At 45.7% G+C, this 22,813-nt stretch overlaps 1 protein-coding gene across 1 annotated transcript in view; it reads left to right on the forward strand.

Annotated features, from left to right (window-relative positions):
* Positions 1–22,813, forward strand: part of abch1 (ATP-binding cassette, sub-family H, member 1) — a gene marked incomplete at both ends in the record, with an annotated part of 152,615 nt that overhangs the window by 117,931 nt on the left and 11,871 nt on the right. Inside the window, 3 exons of the mRNA XM_084321942.1 lie at positions 13,072–13,160; positions 15,103–15,206; positions 15,470–15,629. Coding sequence (XP_084178068.1) covers positions 13,072–13,160; positions 15,103–15,206; positions 15,470–15,629 — 353 coding nt within the window. The remainder of the gene's footprint in view (positions 1–13,071; positions 13,161–15,102; positions 15,207–15,469; positions 15,630–22,813) is intronic.

The raw sequence follows: 22,813 nt of genomic DNA on the forward strand, positions 1-22,813 counted from the left end.
AGAATCACGGGGTCAAGGGCAAACCCAACCCTGTGGCAAGGCCGTAGCAGCGGAGCACGAAGGAAGACCCAGACCCACCAAAAGGACTGGACTCCCTAGAACGGGGGCCCGGAGAAGTCCATGATGCCAGCATCAAGACCCCACCAGGTGGGCACGTAGTGCCCCGCCCCCCACATCGCCAGCGTATTCGGACAAAGGCCCCTCAGTTACTGCACCTGGTATTCCCAGGCGGAATCCCATCCAAGTACTAACCAGGCCAGAACCTGCTTAGCTTCCGAGATCGGACGAGATCGGGCGTGTTCAGGTCGGTATGGCCGTAAGCCGAGCGGGCCCCGTCCCCCCAATAGTACACCGCCTGGCACACTGACCCTGCAGAACAGGCAGTCAGCATGGCCGTAAGCACACAAAAAAGGTTAACCAACGGAAGCAGGCAGCGCACCGGGGAAAAACCAGGCAACAGGCTGTTAACCCTAGCCTGGAGACTGCGGACGAGACAGGCGCCAGAGGGGACAGCTGAACACAGCCGCCCCGGCGGAAGGAGCGTAAGCTGGCGGTGTTGCATGACCAAGCCTCCATTTAACAACCCCCACCCAGAGGGGTCGAGGCAGAGAAGGCTGACACGATTGGCAGACGTCATGAACGTGCAGGGGCACCCTCAAACGGTGAACCCGGGAGTTGACACTGCTCCAACACACCAGGGAATCAACCACCTCGGTGTTACCCAATGCGGTGGTTGTTCCTATAACCCCTCAAGAAAAAACTCCAAAACACACCTGCGGGTATACACCGGCTATACCGCAGTACAAGTGTTTCAGTTTCCAAAAAGGGTTAACCCAGGCCTACGGGTCGCAAACATCACTTCGGACCGGGCCTGGCGGTACGGGAAGCACAGGGTCACCAGAGGAGGTCAAAAAACCACCCCCACAGGCCCCTCTTCACCATGCGCGAGAGAGGAGCGAAAAATAATGGAGAACCAGCCCCTAAGCACACCGTACCTGGTATTCCCCGGCGGTCTCCCAACCAAGTACTAACCAGGACCAACCTGTGTAGCGGCCGAGATCCGACGAGATCGAGCGCGTACAGAATGGCATGGCTGTAAGCCATGACGACAGTGCTGAGTAAAAACATACCCAACCAGGGTCTCCATAGCGCTTAACCCTGTGACACCCAGACCGACCTGGCATTTTTCCCCCTGAAAAAAGCCCAAGTCCCTCAGGGTACCAGAACAGCAGATCTGCATCCCCGGCGGACAACGGGTTCAACTGATCTGGACCAGCGTGACCAGAACCAGTCCCGTGCCCTAACCACGCCGACATGCCTACTCCAGGAGAAGGGCAGATATGCGTGTTGATCTTAACATGAAAAGAAGGCGCCACCCAGACGTTCGGACGAACCGCGCCTGGTGGCCCACCCCAAGGGCGTGAGACCCCACTACATATGTTCAGATCCATCCCGTCATCATCCCCCAGACATGAACGAGAATCCGTCGACAACCCACCCAGGTCATGGGATGTGGTCGTCGGAAGAGGAAAAACCCCCATCTCAGTTGCTTTATAAAAACGCTGTTTCAACCACAAGCAACCAAGGCGTGCCAGCCAATCGCCTGTTTACAGCGAGCTAGCACTATACGTGCGTCGGGACACACCCCCATCAATGAACAGGCTATTTAGACCTGTCATTGAATCCCCAAGGCGCCCAGGGGAACGACAAGAGGGGTGTGACACTCCCTAACTCCAACACTTCTGGAATAGAAAGAAGGAAGCATCAACAGTATGTATCCCAGTCTACACAGCCGGGGTAAAAAATGTTCACATTTTTACATCCCACCACCCTCCCATAGGAAAGAGACGGGGATCCCCAGAGAGACTTCCCACGCGAGCTGTACAGATTGAAAAGAATATATTGCACCTTGAGCCATGTAAAAAACTGGTTTTAGGGCCTCCGGGGAAGAGGCACTGAACCCATACACACTCAATAAACGAATTGAATCGAATATACATACAATAGAAAAGGACCCTTCTAGAGGGTCCACTCACTTTGACAATCTGAGGAGGAAGGCTCTGTACTCTGATGGAGGCTTCCTCACATGGAAGAAGGAGTCCGAACTCACAGAAGGCCTGAATAGGCGCTTGGTGAGGAGGAGCCCTGACCACCCCCCCTGAAAACAGATCCATCACACGGACCTGAACAGCACACGGAAGTCCTACCAACAGAGACGCGCACGGTGACGTACTCTATGGCGGGGGAATTCCTGCGGTGCACACGCCCAATATACCAGGCCGTGGGACAAGGAACTCCCTCCCCCCCCCCGTAACGTGCCGAACCGCCACGTGACGGGAACCTTGAAGGACAGGGGGTGTACCCCTGACCGACAGAACAATGGGGAGAGGAAAGGTTACCAGTTCACCCCTTTACGACCCCACACCCATGATACGACGTAACGACAAAAAGAGAATATGACACAGTCATAGTCAGCTCTATGAAGCGTTTCACAGCTCCACACAGCGCATGAGCTAACCTGCTATCTGATTTTTACTAAGGAAAAACACAGAATAGAGAGGGCTCTAAGAACCCCGGTCCAACATACACATGTGCTTCTGTGGCCAGTACAACCCAGTTGTAGGTCACATGACACACACAACCCATCATCACCTACAAAAAATGGCAAAAACACTCAACAGAGGAACGCCGTTTTTTTCACAATGAGAGAATACATCATTCTTGATTAGTATCGACCACAGGCCTTGCTAAGCACACATGACAGCAACCAAACCAATTTCCCTTTAGGAAATAAGTTTCTCCAGCAGATTTAGCACAACCTCAGCAATCAAGCTAAGAGTTACATCGTATCCCTACCACACAAAAGACACAATTAATGCACAACATGTCTGATAGGAGGTGATAAAGTCCCCAGGGAACCGGGGGGGGAAACACAATCCTCCTATTTTACCCTCAATACGGCCAGTTAAAACAGGAAAACCTGTTAATGTGTGAACACACTGTTCATTGTCATTACAGTCTGAGAAAGAAAATTCTTTTACTCACTTGTCACCAAGCATAGCTTCATAGGTTAGTTGCCTTAGTAGTGAGTACACGGTACACATAAACACCATGATGTTTCTCACACAACAACCAGATCAATACATCACGATCTGCACGGAGAAGCTAACTGCCAGTGACAAAAACAGCTCACACATAACCCGCAACGTATCCTAAATGCATTGCAACAACACACGTTTTGGGAAAAAACACCGTTATTCACAATACATTTAGCAAAGTAAAACCAGAAGACGTGTTATGAGGTCTGGTCAACCCCGTTCCTACCCGGAACGCAGATCAGCGAAGTGCAGTCACAAGACACCGTAGAACACAGCCGTCCTGTGTTGTTCGATCCGGGCAGCGTCGCCGCTCCAACCAGTCGCTACAGTCCTCTTTGTTGACGCAATCCCCGTCCAGGCTCAGGGCAGGGTCGACGAAACATCCCCTGTCAAGGATGACGTCGCGGTCAAGAGTGTAAAACATGTTAAAATCAAAGCACGTTCAACAGAATAGCATCAAGCTAACGGCGATCAGAAGCGAGCTCCGGCGGCGCGCGAGAAGCTAAGCTACCCCGCGCCAGCCATGGCCATAGCAGCAAGCTAACGTTACCTAGCGACCACGACATGCTAGCCCCGCAGCTAACAGCTGACTGGCTAATAGTAGGCCTTAAGCAGGCCATGCAGCGATCCAGCAGGCTAACGCAGCAGTTAACAGCTGACTGGCTAACCGTAAGCTATGAACATGTAAACAATGACATAACACTCACCCAGACAGGCCGCCGTTCTGAACCTCTCCTCACTTTTTAAGAGAAAAGAGAAAACAAGATGTCAACACCGCTTCACAACGGTGACTTTACCACATCCGGCGGAATCAGCACAGTACCAACTGGCCTGTGTAGCTGACTTCGAACATGAATCTGCCGCTATCGCACATTACATGCACATATCCCCTCGTGAAGGAATACTCTCATTTGGATATGAAAGATGGGGTCTTAACACGGTGACAGAGAGAATCCACTCGTCCAGAACACACAGGGATCACCAGTGTCAATGGTCGCGGCCCACTAGTTAAAACTATAATGGTCTCCAGACCAAGGCCTTCTGTCGCCTAGGCGGCTAAACAAAGGACCCTAGCCTGGGGCCGGTTTCCATAAACTTTGTCAAGTAGCCCCCATAGCACTAACAGACAAGTGGAGCCCGCCAGCAAACACTACTCACCCAACCTGGAACGCACCGCTTCTCACAACAGCGGCATGTCCGACAGTTCAGCTGTGGCCTGACAGGTTTCACCCCAACAAACACAGCAAGGAACTGCAGTTGAGAAGCATGCAGCGGCGTGCTCCCAATACGAAAACCGGTGGAGGGTTTTTAGAATGATCATCATCTTCTAGACACTCCAGTACGAAGACAATATCGCCGTATTTTCTCGAAAATAGTGAGAGAGAAAATAAAGATATGATGTCAACGTATCCTTGTTTCCCAAGCTGTTCCTAATCCAATTTCTTCCATCATGGTGTCAAGTGTGGGGATCTACCGAGGCACTTCTTCCTTGTGGTGAAAGCGAGAAGGAGGAGAGCAGGTGACCACACACCTGCTTATGAAGGTAAGCTGATGAGGGGTGTGGTCAGACTAATACTGGTATTAGAGGTACATTTGTGGTTTATTCAGTACGCGTGCACGTACGCGAGATAGTGCAGTGTGATGCCAAGCTAAGCCACTAACGATACAGAACCTTGCATGGTTGCCTCCACCGTCAGTGTGTGAATGTGTAAAATGTGAGGAACAAATTGTAAAGTGCTTTGGATAAGTTAAGTTAAGTTATTTATTTTCTACCCAGGGACAGTGCACATTAATCAACCTCTTCACTTTCCACATCAATGTAAATGTGCCAGAATTAGCTAATGAGCTAGTTTTCATCTGTAGTCCCTGCCTACCATGCATGTTTTTATGGTGTGGGAGGAAACCAGAGTACCTGGGCCCTATTCAAGTCAAGTCAAGTCAAGAGTTTTATTTGTCACGGCATACAAGTATACAATGAAATGCGGGGGGTCTTGCCCGCAACGATGTGCATAATACAATAGTAATATATATATAGAATATTATATTATTCTATATAATACGAATAAGAATATAATAAGAATTCCCCGTACCTGGTTCAACTAAGTCGATCAAAAGTCCCATTAGCCAGATTCAATGAACCCGATGTTTGAATCCAGGCTTTCCCTGTTCCTCTAACGCTGATTCAGTCTCGTTAATTCGAACCAGAATTGCGCGCAGCCGCCTCACCTGAAAAGACAGCAGGTGTTGATCGCAGAAATCCTGATTTTCTAACGGCATTGATTGATTGATTGAAAACTTTATTAACAGATTGCAGAATGGGTACAATACAGTACGGCTCAATAGCCTCGCCGACAAGTTAAATGCATAATCTATAGGCTAATTTTAAATCCCTCATTACCTGAATCAATCAGATTATATTTCTTTAAATGTGCCTGCTGGCAGTAGGCTTAATGGAATGAATAATCGAATGAGATCTTGCTAGCGAAAATAATTAGTTCAACTCTTTCAGAATAAGTGTGAGGGCTGGCCAAGCACTGCGTGCTTCTCAGCGTCAATTAACATCACGCACCTGAGATGAATTCCAATCAGCTCGTCGGGAGGACTCATATACTCTGTCTGCAGGTCACTCGTTGTCAGGTCGTCTTGTCACCACCATTCCTCTGCCGTGTACTCCCGCGGTCTCCTGTGCGAGATGTATTCGCTTCCCTGCCGTCCCCTGGAGTTTCACTCACTCTTCCTTCTCGTGGACCTGTGCCTTTGAATTGCCTTTGGTGTTGCTCCTGGTGAGTCTTTATTAAGACCATTCTCTCTGAAAATTTATCCACGTTAGTCCTGGACCCTGTGCTTTTCGTCCGCCTTTGAGTGTTGCCCTAATTCCTTGAAGAGTTGTTGAAGAGCTACGGTACTGGACTCTGCCTTGCCTTGGGTTATTGACATTCTACATTCCTATGTTTCCCCTCAAGTGGAGTAGCATAATTCTGCAGTGCCGCAGAGCCCAACTATGCTAGCATAATTCTGCAGTGCCGCAGAGCCCAACTATGCTAGCATAATTCTGTAGAGCCGCAGAGCCCAACTATGCTATTGCTCAAGTTACTGGATGCTGTTTCTTCTCCTCTTCTGTTTTGTCCTTAAAGGAACATTGTCGCACATTTCTGTTGTACAAATAAATACGCCCTTTGTTTTTGGCTAACTCTGAATTACCTGTCTGTGTCGTGCTGTTGGGGTCACATACAAACCATAACATTACGACCCGACCATGTCGATGACCCCAGCCAACACAGACAGTGTTAGAGCAGCCTTGGCAGGTCAGATCCAGCTGACGAACACCCACACCCAACAGCTAGAGGTGGCTGCAGTTGCTGTGCAGGGCCTCCGGGCCCAGGTCCAGCCACTCCAGTCTTCTTTGGATGCCCTAACCACCCAGCAGGCGGTGCAGGGTAATCAGCAGGCAGATATCCTACAGCAGATGCAGGTCCTCTGTACAGCACTTAACACCCTGCTGTTAGACCCACCAGTTGCTTGAGCCCCAGTCAACCTACCCCCGCCGTCGTGGCAGACCCTGCGCCTCCCATTCCAGCCCCCCGGGAGCCCCATCTCTCCAGCCCACGACTGTATGATGGTAACTTCGAGGACTGTACCACGTTCATCATGCAGTGTGAGTTAGTTTTCATTCATCAACCCAGCAGATTCACGACGGAGGCTGCCCAGGTGGCTTACATGATTAACCTGCTCACAGGCCAAGCAGCTCAGTGGGTCACTGCTTCCTGGTCCATGAGGGTTAATTTCTGTTTTTCCTACTCAGCTTTCGTGGTGGAGCTCCGAAGGGTATTCCACCATCCAGCTTGTGGCCAGGACCCTGGAGTTCAGTTGGGCACCTTTCAGCAGGGCAGTGGCAGTGTCACCGACTACGAGCTGGAGTTCAGACTGGCTGCAACCGAGAGTGGTTGGAACGACCCGGCGCTTCGTCTCACTTTCATGAGGGGTCTCAACGAGGCTGTGAGGGACCAGCTCGCCACCCGGGAGGAGCCTGATTAGCTCGAGGCCCTAATCAACCTCGCCATCCGCATCGACGGACGCCTCCGGGAGAGAAGGCGCGAGCGAGCCCGACTGGGACCCCCAACCGTCCCCCAGTTCTCCCGCACTCGTGATTGGACTGCTGCTTGTTCCGCCGCCGCCGCGACTGGTACGTACTTCACCTCCCAGCCAGTGACCAGGGAGGAACCCATGCAGCTGGGAAGCACACGCCTTAGTCCGGCCGAACGGGACGCCCGATTCAGGTCCGGCCTTTGCCTCTACTGCGGCCTTAAGGGACATCGAGTCAACAGTTGTCCTGCCCGGCCAAAAGACTAGGCTTGCTGGGACCCCGGGAGATCCTAGTGAGCCGTTTTTCCTGTTCCCACACCCCTGCACCACCAAACCATCTGACGAGCGTTACCCTGGCCTGGGCGGACCAGCGTGTCTCGGTGGGTGCACTCGTTGACTCGGGGGCTGATGAGAGCTTCCTGGATTTTGAGTTTGCCACCCAGGCTAACATTCCGCTTGAGAACCTCGAGAAGCCCTTGGAGGTCTTTGCACTGGACGAGCGCCGCCTGGCCAACATCACTCAACGCACCTGTCCTGTCCTCCTCACCATTGCTGGTAATCATGTTGAGAGACTCCAGTTCTTTATTACCAGGTCCCCTTCAGTCCCTGTTGTTCTGGGTCGTCCCTGGCTCACACAGCATGAGCCCCACATCGCCTGGTCCTCCGGCACCATCATGGGGTGGAGCCCCTCCTGTCATGCCCAGTGTCTTCAGGCTGCGTCCAGCCCGTCCCGCCTCCAGACCTCTCTACTATCCCTCCTGAGTACCATGATCTCGGGGAGGTTTTCAGCAAGTCCCGGGCCCAGGCCCTTCCTCCTCATCGGCCTTATGACTGTGCAATCGACCTCCGCTCTAGGGCCTCCCTTCCCGGCAGCCGCCTTTATAGTCTGACCATCCCCGAGAAGGCAGCGATGGAGGAGTACATCTCCGAGTCCTTGTCAGCAGGCCTCATTCGGCCCGCGTCCACCCCGGTTGTGGCTGGATTCTTTTTTGTTAAGAAGAAGGACGGAGGCCTCCGACCCTGCATTGACTATCGCCAACTTAACGATATCACTATCAAGAACAAGTATCCTCTTCCTCTCATGAACTCCACCCTCGAGTCCCTCACCCAGGCTACGGTCTTCACTAAACTGGATCTCCGGAGTGCCTACCATCTGGTCCGGATCCGAAAGGGTGACGAGTGGAAGACCGCCTTCAAGACTCCCCGGGGTCATTACGAGTACCTGGTAATGCCGTTCGGCCTCACCACTGCCCCGGCGGTAATCCAGGCGCTCATGAATGACGTCCTTCGTGACATGCTCGATGAGTTTGTGGTGGTCTACCTCGACGACATTCTCATTTTCTCCAGGACTCTCGAGGAGCATGTCCATCACGTCCGCCGAGTACTTGAGCGCCTCCTTCACAACCGGCTCTTCGTTAAGGCGGAGAAGTGCCGTTTCCACTCCAATTCCGTTGATTACCTTGGCTTCATCATGGAGAGCGGCCAGACCCGAGCTGACCCCCGCAAGATCCAGGCCGTGGTAGAGTGGCCGGAGCCCTCTTCTCGGAAGGAGCTACAGAGCTTCCTCGGTTTTGCGAACTTTTACCGGAGGTTTATCTGGAACTACAGCAGCATGGCGGAGCCACTTACCAAGCTGACCTCTCCCTCCCTGCCTTTCGACTGGTCTCTGGCGTCCACCACACCTTCTCCTTCCTGGGTCGTCGTTGCTGGTGGTCCACCATGAGGAACGACGTCAGGGAGTTTGTGATGGCCTGCATGGTCTGCACCCGCAGCAAGGCCTCTCACCAAGCACCCACCGGTCTGTTGCAGCCACTCCCCATTCCGAGCCGCCCTTGGTCCCATGTGGCATTGGACTTCGTCTCTGGCCTTCCTCCCTCCCAGGGAAACACAGTCATTCTAACAATGGTGGATCGTTTCAGCAAGGGGGTCCATCTCGAGGCCCTTCCCAAGCGTCCATCTGCTTCCGAGACGGCGGACCTCCTGACGAGCCACGTGTTCCGCCTCCATGGGTTTCCCCAGGACGTCGTCTCGGACCCGGGGGCCCCAGTTCACTTCCCAGGTATGGCAGGCTTTTTGTAAGGGATTGGGGGCCACTGTTAGTCTGTGGGTGATAACCAGAGGAAAGGCTAACGGGCAGATGGAGAGAATGAACCAGAGCGTGGAGTCTGCTCTCCGGTGGGTTTTCTGATCCCGACCCCACGATGTTGGGGGCTGTGACGTGGGTTTTTTGCTTCACGTCCGTTCCCTGGTGGTGTGCGGGATGCGCGACCGAGTAGTCGCTGGCCCTTCTAAACAAAGGTGAGTCCTGCGGTCTGCTCGCCCTGTGCGTTGAGGTACTGTTCCCTCTTCGCACAGTCGGGTCCGGTCTCCCTCCCGTCCCTCACTAGGGGGGGCGGGGGGGCCCGGATCCTCCCCGGTATTCTGATGGTTGTAGGGGACCTCAGCGGGTACATCTGTCGGGCTTTCCGCTCTACTCCGCTCTGCTCCGCTCTGCTCCGCTCTTGTGTTCCAATAGAGGAGAGTGCAAATCAATATGAAATATAACGAAGTTATACCTAGTTATCTGAATATGGAGAGCGCTCTGCTCTGACTCACTGAGGACCCTATGTGTCTTCCGTTTCGGCGGTGAAAGACTTGGAAAGGAGCTGGTAGTATGGCCATGGCCCCGCTTATGTGTGAGCGGATGTTTGAAATTTCTTTATTGGGAATGGGATGTGAGTGTGGCCAGGCGTGGGGGTGCGTGCATGTGGTTGAAAGTTTTCATGATAGCATTATGATTAAAGGGACAGTTCCAATAGAGCAGAGCGCTCGCCATATTCATATAACTAGGTTATAGGATAACCTTTGTTTCACACGGGGGTATCTCAGCCAGTCCAGTAACACGAACACTTTCTCGCTCTAACCTCTCCTGCAAACTACCTCTCACCTCACAAACTCAGTATCTCACACTCTCTCCACGAACTCTGCTCCTTCCTCACCTCCACTCAACTCTCCTCTGTCTCTCCTAGGGTTTTATGCTGTGTGTCTTGTGTGTGTGTGTGTGTGTGTGGGATGTGGGTGATCACATGGTGCACAGGTGTATTCCATCAGTCCTAATCAACTCCTCACTTAACTCTCCTCTGTCCGTGACAATAGTATCTCCTTTCTTTCACATAACCCAGTGACGACTAGGGATGATATCTGCCACAATACAGTATATACTGTTTTTTTTATGATCAAGAAAAACACAATAATCTGGTGTCTTATTACTGGATGTTATAAACAAATCACAGTGGAACAGTAATATCATGCTTTTCCAGTGTTTTACCTGCTCTAAAGGCCAAGATATACTTCTGCGTTGGCTGTTGTGACTCTTTTCTCCGATCAATTTCTCCGAATTTACCATGTTTTTACAAATAGATTTGTATCACCAAGATGATTTGACCGCATGCATCCTTAACCTCTCCGGTTTCCATCGACATGACCGAAGAAAATTATGCAAAGTACCATAGGCATCATGTTCTAATTTGGATTATACTGGTATTACCAAGTCACAACAGCACTTTCTGTATATCTGGGCCACAGAAAATCTCCTACAATTTCCCTATGTACTTATATTTGGTCAAACTCGTAACATGCAAGCACACACCAAGCTCACCTACTCGATTACTGTAATATTATATATAGTCTGGTAGGAAACACGAAACGCTCGCTTCTGCTCCCGTGCTGCCATGGAAACGGCCACCTGCTTCTGCACAGCAGCTTCCTGTTTATAAAAGCAGAACACGAGAGTAAACATTGTAACAGATGGACCCATAAGAAGTGTATTTTTACAAAGTGAGTGAGTTTCCTTGTTCATCTTTCCTACCAGACTATGTAATGGTTGTGACATCGTCACCTTAAACTTCGATGCCCCAAGGGAGTTTCGAATTCATGGTAATGTCATGGTAATGGTAATGTCCGGGGTTTCATTGTTTTCAGTTTCAGTTTCAGTTTCACGGCCCTTTGCGAGCATCTGAAGGCTCGGGACTGCATTTTTCGCCGAACATATAAATTACAGAATTAAAGCGCTATTCGTTGCCGTTCGAATGCCATCTGAATCGCCAAATTCCGTGCCTCGGTTCTCGACTTACATGCCGATATGTCAGGCGTGCAACTTTTTACATGGCGCGCCAGATTATCACCCCGGGAGAAGCATGCAGCTGCAGAGCCGCAGAGCCAGCGGCGCTCTCAGGGCCGCGCGCTGACGGCCGCACTGTGAGGGCCGCTCAGCAGCGCCACCCACCCAATGGCTGAATTGCCAATGGCTGAATTGGAGTATTGCACTGTGCGGGCACAGCTGTGAGATCCACGCGGGGCCAGACTCGAGGGAGTAAATTAACTATACTTTTGCTCACACAATATCTTGAATGAATGCGTTTATTTATTTCAAACATAAATTGAAAATAAACAATAATAAAAAACAAGTAATAAACAGATTAAAAAACAAACACGCAGGAGTATAGAATGAAGTGTAAACGTATGTATTCCTACCCCCTTGATTGATTGATTGAAAACTTTATTAACAGATTGCAGAATGGGTACAATACAGTACGGCACAATACATACAATTGTTAAGGGGATGCAGACGAGAGAAAGACTTTCGTCTTGTTTACATCAGGGTCCCCCATTTTCAATTCATCATAACATATGACATACATGACATACAGATAGACAGTATTCAGTATACCTTCACACTCTATTATCTTATGCAACTCATATTCACTCCACAAACTGAAATATACATACATTGTTGAATGAACAGCCTGTTTCTTGAAGTTAGACTCTCCTCTAAATTGTAACCCCCCTCTCTATAACAGAATTTTTGGATGTTACCCGGGAGTTGTTTCGTGCTTTAAACATGATTTGTGCAGTCTTAAATTCAGCCAGGTCCCAGAGTTTCATGGCATGTGATTTAAAAAAGAGTGTGTTTGTGTGTTCCAGATATCCTACCTTATTGATAATCAAATCAAAATCAAATGTATTTGTAAGGCCCGACAACACACGTTAATGTCCCTTCAGGCCCATGTCCCTTCAGGCTATGGATTTGCGGTGTTTTCCAGCTTATACAAAAACAATATATATTATTTTGGAATATTGCAACTATACTACACAAAAACATGAGTACACAAGTTCAACTCATGTTCAGCCCTATGTTACTCATTAGCACTAAAAGTGATTTTTCTTTATTGTGTACGAAACTTCAGAATGTTATCTTTCAAAAGAGACCAGGCTTATGCATGTGCTATAAGCATAAAGTATAAAGATAAGCTTTGCAAAAAAAAGTATGCAGTCCTCAAGTTCAAGTAAAAAAAATTGCCACTTTTCTGGGTGCATGTTTCCAAGCATATGTTAAAACAATAAAGGCATCTTTGAGTAAACTTTGAGTAGAGATTCAAGATTCAAGAGGTTTATTCATCACATACAGTACAGTACACAAGACATAGTGAAATGAAGGTGGCCATGCCCGCTTCGATTGTGCAAAATATCATTAAGTATCTCGAGGCTGGGGCCAGCATGTCCTCTTTTTTGGAAATCAAAATATGGTCACCCTAGTATTATGCTAACAGGCTAGCATGCTGCTTCGGCCAGGTATTACCATGGTGGTGTATTATGCTAACAGGCTAGCATGCTGCTGCGGCCAGGTATTACCATGGTGGTGTATTATGCTAACAGGCTAGCATGCTGCTGCGGCCAGGTATTATCATGGTGGTGTATTATGCTAACAGGCTAGCATGCTGCTGCTGCCAGGTATTACCATGGTGGTGTATTATGCTAACAGGCTAGCATGCTGCTGCGGCCAGGTATTACCATGGTCAAACTACTGTCTCTCTCTCTCTCTGTCTCCCTTCTCTTCTTCTCTTCCAACCAGTATCACTTTCTATCTGGCAGTGGGGCTGACGGCCCTGTCCTTTGTCTTGGAGAGGAAGGAGGGGCTTCTGGACAGGTGTTGGGTCGCAGGTGAGAGGTCAAAGTTCAGACTCCTCTCACAGCCAGAAAGAAAGGGGAAAAAAGTGTCCTTGATTCGACTTAATTTGTTTGGAATAAGACAATCTGTAGTTACTTTCATCACCTGACTGCAATGTTTTGGGATTTTGAGTGAAAATCAAGTCTGATAAACCACAGATAAGCCAAACAAAATATTCCCTTTTAGGTAAACGTTTTTTTAGGAACTAATAACCAGTACGGCCTTGGTGCAAAAATGTTGTGTTTTTTTTAGTCACAAAGCCATCCTATGATTACCACTAGGGGGAGCGATAGGATCATTACCAATCACTTTTTGCGGTGTATGCAAGCGTTTGCTCATATTCATAGTGGTCTCATAGTGTCTCATGGTGTCTGACGGTGTCTCACTGTCTCATAGTCTCTCACAGTGTCTCATAGTATTAGATAGACATGTATCTCATGTTGTTATGTTTTGTTTTCTGTTGTCTTTCTGTGTGGACCCCAGGAAGACTAGCTCGCCACTTAGGTGGCAGCTAATGGGGATCCTTTTAAACAATAAACAACAATAAACAATAGTGTCTCACTGTCTCATAGTGTCTCATGGTGTCTCATAGTGTCTCATGGTGTCTCACAGTGTCTCACGGTGCCTCACGGTGTCTCACGGTTTCTCACAGTGTCTCACGGTGTCTCACGGTGTCTCATAGTGTCTCATGGTGTCTCATGGTGTCTCACGGTGTCTCATGGTGTCTCACGGTGTCTCACGGTGTCTCACAGTGTCTCATGGTGTCTCATAGTGTCTCTTGGTGTCTCATGGTGTCTCATGCCAACAGCTCATTGGTCATGGTCGTCATTGAATGATAATCACCTGTTATTTGATTATCCCCCTCCTCTCTCTTTCTCTCTCTCCCTGTCTCTCTCTCCTTCTCTTTCTTCTCTCTATCTCCCTGTCTCTCTCTCCTTCTCTTTCTTCTCTCTCTCTGTCTCTCTCTTTCTCTCCTTTCTCCCCCTGTCTCTCCTCTCTCTGTGTCACTCTCTCTGTCTATCCTCTCTCTCTCTCTGTCTCTCTCTCTCCCTGTCTCTCTCTGTCTCTCTGTCTCAATTAAATTCAATTCAATTAAATTCAAATGGCTTTATTGGCATGACGTAACTTGTACATGTTGCCAAAGCAAATGATTAATATTAACATAAACATGAATTACAAAACAGATATCAATGTCAAAGTACATAACAAATATCATCATAAAATATCAAAACATAAAACATCAAATATTACAGCATAAACGTGTCAGGTGACTGTCACTCACTGTCCCTCAGTCTATGGCAGGCAGCAACATACTGTAGACTGCTGCTAGCTCACAGCTTGTTGAGTCCTCCCCTAGTAGGACTGGTCGTTTTTCTGTATCTGGTAGTGTAAGACAATTTTTTGTTATTAATTCAATCTTTTTAAATGCGTTTCTCTAATATATTAATATTTTTCACATTTGGTGAGGAAGTGTATCTCAGTTTCAGGCTCATTGAGGATGCAATGACAGCACAGCCTTTGCTCTGCAGGAAGCCAGGTTTTCCTGTGCCTGCCCTTTTCAATAGCAAGGCTGTGCTCACTCTGTATTTTGTCAAGGTTCTTTTTAGTTGTTGATCAGTCACCATGCTCAAATAATCTGCTATGGTGTACTGTCGATTTAGAGCCAGATAGCACTGCACTAATTTGATTTACTCTGATTGGTGATGTGTTATTTTCCTGAGGTGTGTTAAGAGAGCAGGTTTGTGGACTCAGCCTCAGCTCTCAGCTCTCTCTCTCTCTCTCTCTCTCTCTCTCTCTCTCTCTCTCTCTCTCTCTCTCTCTCTCTCTCTCTCTCTCTCTCTCTCTCTCTCTCTCTCTCTCTCTCTCTCTCTCTCTGTCTCTGTCTCTGTCTCTGTGTCTCTGTCTCTTCTCTCTCTCTTTGTCTCTCTCTCTCAGGGGTCAGCTCTTTGGAGACCATGCTGGCTCACCTGCTCTCTCAGCTGTTTGTGATCAGTGTTCAGATCATCCTGTTGCTCCTGTTCATCCTGCTGGTCTTCAAGGTGACACACACACACACACACACACACACACACACACACACACACACACACACACACACACACACACACACACACACACACACACACACACACACACACACACACACACACACACACACACACACACAGAAGTGTAACAGGACATTATTTTATCCAATTATCTTGATCCCAACCTCTCTCTCTCTCTCTCTCTCTCTCTCTCTCTCTCTCTCTCTCTCTCTCTCTCTCTCTCTCTCTCTCTCTCTCTCTCTCTCTCTCTCTAGATCCCTAATGAGGGCTCTTTATTCCTGGTCATATCTCTGATCATACTGCAGGGTGTGACAGGCATCTCGTTTGGTCTGGTCATCTCTGCTGCCATCGATGACGAGCAGAACGCCAACCAGGCAGCTCTGGGCATCTTCTACCCCAACCTCATCATCAGTGGTACGCCGTGTGTGTGTGTGTGTGTCCGTGCGTACGTGCGTGTGTGCGTGTGTGTGTGTGTTACCATCTAAATTATGGTTTTAACCCATTCACAAGCTTATATCCATCCTTGTAGCCTCTCTGCCAGCTCTATTTGTCTATGGAGATGTTCACCTTCTTTGCAGGGCTATAACTTTTTAAATTGTATTGCTAAATTGACATTACTATGGCCCATTCAACATCAATTATCTATCGTTCAGGATGTAGGAACGTTTTACTTTTTCATTCACACATTCATACAATAATACGGTTTAGAGTATAAATATGTTTTTATCGTTTTCTGCAGTATTTCATAGAACGTGAGTTATAGCCATAAATGAGATCATCAAATGCAGTTTGATACCTATCGACGCCAGATTTAAAATTTCAACTGTACACGGTCCTAGACGTTATGGCTCTTCATCTGCGGTTGACCGGAGGGGGGGGGGGGGGGTCGTTTATAATTCAATGACCGACGTTAAATCATTTATGTAGTATGGGTGATATATAGATCAGAGCAGTTTGTATCGAAAATGGTAAAGAAAAACGCTGAAACTCACCCCAGTCTCCTCTTACCGTTGGGTGATGAGCGTGGAGCAAAAAGATCGCTATTATGGGATGTTGATCTAGGTGATCCAGTTCCGGTTTGTATAATACTAATACACGTCCAATCATGTTGTTTATTGAGTTATGGCAACGGATCGATATGCACGGTGTCTGGATAGAGTCCCGCAAGCAATAGCGAGTGGCCGGACAGAATAGGGGACGGGCTAAGCACTTCCGGTGACTTCCGGTTTTGGCAACTCGCCGATCGGCCACCAGGTGGCGGTATTGAAGCGTTGGATAGTTGAGCGGAGTCCTACAACACCAGCAAAGACTCCGTGGGTGAAATGTGAATACCATGACGAAAATATGACATATTGATCTCAAAGACGCTGTAAGACGTCATTGGCAGATTACGCATTGGGGGAGAATGACGTCTTAACACGTCATCGGCGGAGAAAGGGTTAATTGTTGGTATTATTTAAGTACAAAAGTGTCACATGACTTGTAACCAGGGCAGGACCATAGTAAGATATCTATGCAGCTGTGATCACACTGCCTACTTGCTCATATGCGTATATTCAGAGTTAATTATATTGTTTACACTGCCTATTTTTACTTTTCTACTCGTACCGGTATGACTGTGTATGAACGAATAATGGACTCTGTGAAGCGCTCTGGGTGTCATGAAGAGCGCTATATAAATCCAAGCCATCATTATTATTATCATTACTCTACTATAATTTCTATTGCCTGTATTTATGTCTTTCTACTATTACCCTGCCCATACCTGTACCTCCCTTCCTCCCCTCCCCCATGCTGCTATGATGCCTGAATTTCCCCAAGGGGATCAATAAAGGAATATCTTATCTTATCTTCTGCAGGGGTAGCTTGGCACTGAGAGCATGGTGTGAACACTGCCACGGTTAGGGGTTTGATTAAGAGCTGCTACTAACGGCTATTTAAATCGATTCACCCAATGATTATTCAATCAATTAATCGATGCATCTAAACAATACATTTTCATCCCCCAAAAAACAACAGGCAATTGAATATTTAATTTGAATTAACTTTTAATGTTTTGAATTGGACAGGTTTTAACAATCTTAACTCATTCCCCACCAACAACGTTTATATGTTATTGGGCGCCATCCTTTGAACGCCAACCACATTTATATACGTTATTTGATCGCCAAAGTGCAATACCGGCCGCATCCAGCTAGACGGCGGTATCGAGCACCCTTTGCAACCTTGTATCTTGGCCTGTGCAATGGTCAAATGTCACCGGGCTCACTTTTCTTTGTCGCGCGAATGGAGCGGTTATAACGATCGGATTGAGAAATGTAAAATGCTCCCGATGCATGATGTGTTGTGGATTATGTTGGCGACACAATCCACACCAATTCTGGGACTCGCAATCAGATCATTGGAATATTCTTTTTGGGGTACATCCTAGTGAAGGTAAGGGCTATATGATATCAATCCTGCGTTGATCCAACCATGTCTTCACCCCGATCGCAACAGCCTGAAAATACAAATAATTATTACCCTCATGTCATCATCACATACCGCAATATACTGAGCACACATTAGGAACAAACACATTATTCTAATGTAACGTTAGCGCCCACCACATCAAGTACGTCTACACAAAATATAAGAGTTGTAGGTCGGAAATTATTAGATTTAAATAGATTTACCAACAAAAAAGGTGTTTAGCCTGCTCATACCTTAAAAGCGTGGGGCAGCACGAATAACTTGGCTCTGCTAATGTATATCGTGCTTCCATTTAACCCTTTCATGCATGAATTATGAAAGCATCAGTCAGGATTTTTCCCCAGGTGTTTTTATTCATCTTTAGGCATGAAAAGTGTAATGTAATGTTTTTTTTTAACCAATTATTTAAGGAGTTACGAAAATGTCCACTCAGATGGACTTTATGCAGAAATGTACTGGTATAGTACTGGTATAATACTGTTATAGTACTGGTATAATACTGGTATAGTAATGGTATAATACTGGAATACTACTGGTATAATACTGTAATACTACTGGTATAGTACTGGTATACTACTGGTATACTACTGGTATACTACTGGTATAGTACTGGAATACTACTGGTATAGCACTGGTATACTACTGGTATAGTACTGGTATAATACTGGTATACTACTGGTATACTACTGGTATACTACTGGAATACTACTGGTATAGGTCTGATATACTACTGGTATAGTACTGGTATAGTACTGGTATAGTACTGGTATATTACTGGTATATTACAGGTATAGTACTGATATAGTACTGGTATAGTACTGGTATAGTACTGGTATAATACTGGTATAATACTGGTATATTACTGATATACTACTGGTATAATACTGGTATAGTACTGGTATAATACTGGTATAGTACTGATATACTACTGGTATAGTAGTGGTATACTACTGGTATAGTACTGGTATAATACTGGTATAGTACTGGTATACTACTGGAATACTACTGGTATAGTACTGGTATAGTACTGGAATACTACTGGTATAGTACTGGAATAATACTGGTATAGTACTGGTATAATACTGGTATACTACTGGTATAATACTGGTATAATACTGGTATAGTACTGGTATAATACTGGTATAATACTGGTATAGTACTGGTATAATACTGGTATAGTACTGGTATAATACTGGTATACTACTGGTATAGTATTGGTATACTACTGGTATACTACTGGTATAGTACTGGCATACTACTGGTATATTACTGGTATAGTACTGGTATATTACTGGTATAGTACTGGAATACTACTGGTATACTACTGGTATAGTACTGGTATAGTACTGGACTGGTATAGTACTGGTATAATACTGGAATACTACTAGTATACTACTGGTATAGTACTGGTATATTACTGGTATACTACTGGAATACTACTGGAATAATACTGGTATACTACTGGTATAGTACTGGTATAATACTGGTATATTACTGGTATACTACTGGAATACTACTGGTATACTACTGGTATAGTACTGGTATAGTACTGGACTGGTATAGTACTGGAATAATACTGGTATACTACTGGTATACTACTGGTATATATCCACAATACAAGTACTGGTATTATTGTAGTTGAAATAGAGCCATTGACGCACATGGTCCAATATATTGGACAGACGATCAGAGCAATTTCCTCACTAAATAAAAATCAATACTTGGAATATTTCACAGGCATATTGCTTTTTAGACGTTACTTGATGTAAAAAAAATTAAAATTACCTGCAAGTGTCTTCTTCCATAGAAGGAATGGGTGGATATACCTGAGCAACTTGGCATGCTGTCATTTCTGTCTGCCATCTTGGGTGTTGTTAAAATTACGTGCAGTTCCGACGGCTGGCCACTGGGTGGCAGTGTATAGGGTAGGGATGCGCGATATTGGCTTTTTTACCTATACCGATATTGTCCAACTCTTAATTTCCAATACCGATATCAACCGATACCGATATATGCAGGGTTTCCCCCCCCCCAAAAAACGGAATAATTTCAGGTAATTAACATTACATATCTCTTGTTGTGGAATTAACACAACATTATGCATACTTTTGACAATAAATAAAATCTGAATTTGTTCTTACTTGCTTGCCTGGGTAAATAAAGGTTATAGAAATGTAAATACAAATATATATATATATATAAAAAAAAATTTAAAACCGATACAGATATTTTCCGATATCACATTTTAATGCCAATATCAGCCGATAATATCGGACATCCCTAGTATACGGTGATGCTCTAACATCCACTATATTGGCCTATGCGCAACTTTGAAAAAAAAAACATTTATTATGATAAAAAAAAATCTTTTTAACACTTTGATCGCCATGGGTTAAATTCATAATTTACCATCCCTCGCCATCTCTATTTGTCTATGGAGAAGTTCCCCTTCTTTGCAGGGCTATAACTTTTTAAATTCTATTGCTAAATTGCCATTATTATGGCCCATTCAATGTCCTATATGTATTGTTCAGGGTGTAGCAACGTTAAACTTTTTCATTCACATATTCATACTAAAATATGGTCTAAAGTATAAGTATGTTTTTATCGTTTTCTGCAGCTTTCTTCAGAACGTGATTTATAGCCCTAAATGCATTATATTGATGATCAAATACAGTTTGATAGCAATCGGTGCGAGATAAAAAATGTCAACTGGATGTGGTTCTAGAAGTTACTACGTGTCATCTGATGATGACCGGATGGGCGGGGGGCCGTTTATAATTCCGTGGGCAGCGTTAGATGATTCATCCAGAGTGGGTCATATGTTCATCATAGCAGTTTATATGGAACACGTTAGAATATAACGCTGAATCTTACCGTGGCTTCCTCGCGCCGCTGGCAGATGAGCGTGGAACAGAATTTTTTCTATTATGGGATGGAGAAATGCCCGATCCATTTCCAGGTTGTATAATAGTATATACGTCCAAATCATGTTGTTTTTTCGAGTTATTTGCACCGATCGATGTTCACTGTGTCAAGACGGAGTCTCTCTAACGATAGCGAGTGCCCGGACCACATATGGATGAGCACTTCCGGTTCAAAGGGTCATTTCCGGTTGGCGATCTGCCGATCGGCCACCAGATGGCGCTCTTGAACCGCTAGAGAGTTGAGTGGAGCTTTGCAGTGTGTCTCAGGGCTCCGGAGGGGAAATATGATTTCGATCACAGATTTTTGAAATATTGACATCAAAGACGAGTTACGGCGTCTTCGGCAGAATGAGCATGGCTAGGAATGACGTCTTAACTCGTCATCGGCGATCATAGTGTTAATTTCAGTCCACTCAAGTAGATTAAGTAGTAGGGTTCAGATGGCAACAAATGTGAAGTCAAGTCTCACTCTCACTCGCGTGATACCACCTCTACATGCTCTGGCAATACCTGGCCAGGGTACTCCTGGGTCCTAGTGCCCCCCATGTTATGTGTGCAGTGCACATGTATTTTATATGTTAATAAAATTGCATTTATCTATAGTCCTAATTCTGTCACTGTTTGATGTCACAAAGAAAGCTGTCTACAACATTTGTAACAGATGATGAAAAAGTGAACAAATAATTAACTGTATTAGACATTTGTTAATGATGAATAGGCTTCACTTTAGATTAAGGCACACAATAGCATCTGTAAATGATTTATAGATGTTTTATGAATGTCTTAACAAATGATTTGTTGAACATGAACAAATAAATGGAGGTACAGTATAGTTGTTTTTTCATATCCATTTTTCAAAGCATCTACAAATGTGTTACTACACATTAACCCATTCAGTACCAACCACGAGTATAGTCGGGTTAACTCGCCATCGCTTGAGTGCCAATCATGAGTATAGTCAGGTTTTAATCGTTATTTCTTTTTATTAGTGATATGCATAAATTTTTCATCCATCCAGCCTGACATTATCATTGGGAATGGGTCTGAGCTCGCAAATGGCAAATACCGCTGCCTATCGTCTCCCGGATGGTATTGCACATCATTGTATTGGATTGGCTGGGACTGTGCATCAAAAAAATAAGTCCGGTCCAGGTTTTACTTCTCGGGCATGCAGCTGGATACTATTGCATTGACTGGGGGGACTGGGAGCATCATGGATTATGTGTTTTGGACTATAACGTTGGATCAATGGACGCAATTGATATTTGGAATGGCGATCAGGAATTGGATTAATCTTTTTGCATGACATCAGGTGTGAGGTAAGGCCTTTATGTTACGAATCTTGGGGTGATCAGATGTTCCTTTCTCCGCCATCGGAGCGTGTGTGTGTGTGTGTGTGTGTGTGTGTGTGTGTGTGTGTGAGGTTCGCGCCGACCAAAGTACGGAGAAGCTATTCTTCAGACCCGCTTCTCTTCGTGCATGAGGACACATATACTATCGATAATCTAGTGTTTATTTGAAAACTATTCATAAATCAGCCGAAAAATGACAGCGTGTTTTGTGTATTCCACTAAAGGGCTATTATCGTGTCTTTCTCTGGAATTTCTAGAAATCTCCAAAACTATACTCGTATTCAAAACGGTATAAAATGGAAATTTAACGATGAAAAAACAATCCGTTTCGTACATGTTGACTGCAAGCAAGTCATTGATAAGTGACGGGTGTATTAGACCCATAGCCATAATTTAAGATATAGTTTAAGCGTTCGCAAATATCCCCGTCCTCCCATTGATTAAAGCGGTGGCAATCTAGACCTAATTTTCTGGAAGGGGCGTGGCACTCAATGTGTTAAACAACATTATTTAATGATGAACAAATCAAGTACAAACAATGTTGATAATGAGTTATAAATAATGTAGAACTAATTTGTAAATGTTATACAAATATAGTTATAAATGATTTAATAATAATTTACGAATGTATATAAATTAGGGATGTTCGATATTGGCTTTTTTACCGATATCCGATATACCGATATTGTCCAACTCTTAATTTTCAATACCGATATCAACCGATACCGTTATATGCGGGGTTTCCCCCCCCAAAAAACGGAATAATTTCAGGTAATTAACATTACATATCTCGTGGAATTAACACAACATTATGCATACTTTTGACAATAAATAAAATAAGAATTTG

This window comes from Notolepis coatsorum (assembly GCF_963971535.1).
Source record: "Notolepis coatsorum genome assembly, chromosome: 9".
Lineage (NCBI taxonomy): Eukaryota > Metazoa > Chordata > Actinopteri > Aulopiformes > Paralepididae > Notolepis > Notolepis coatsorum.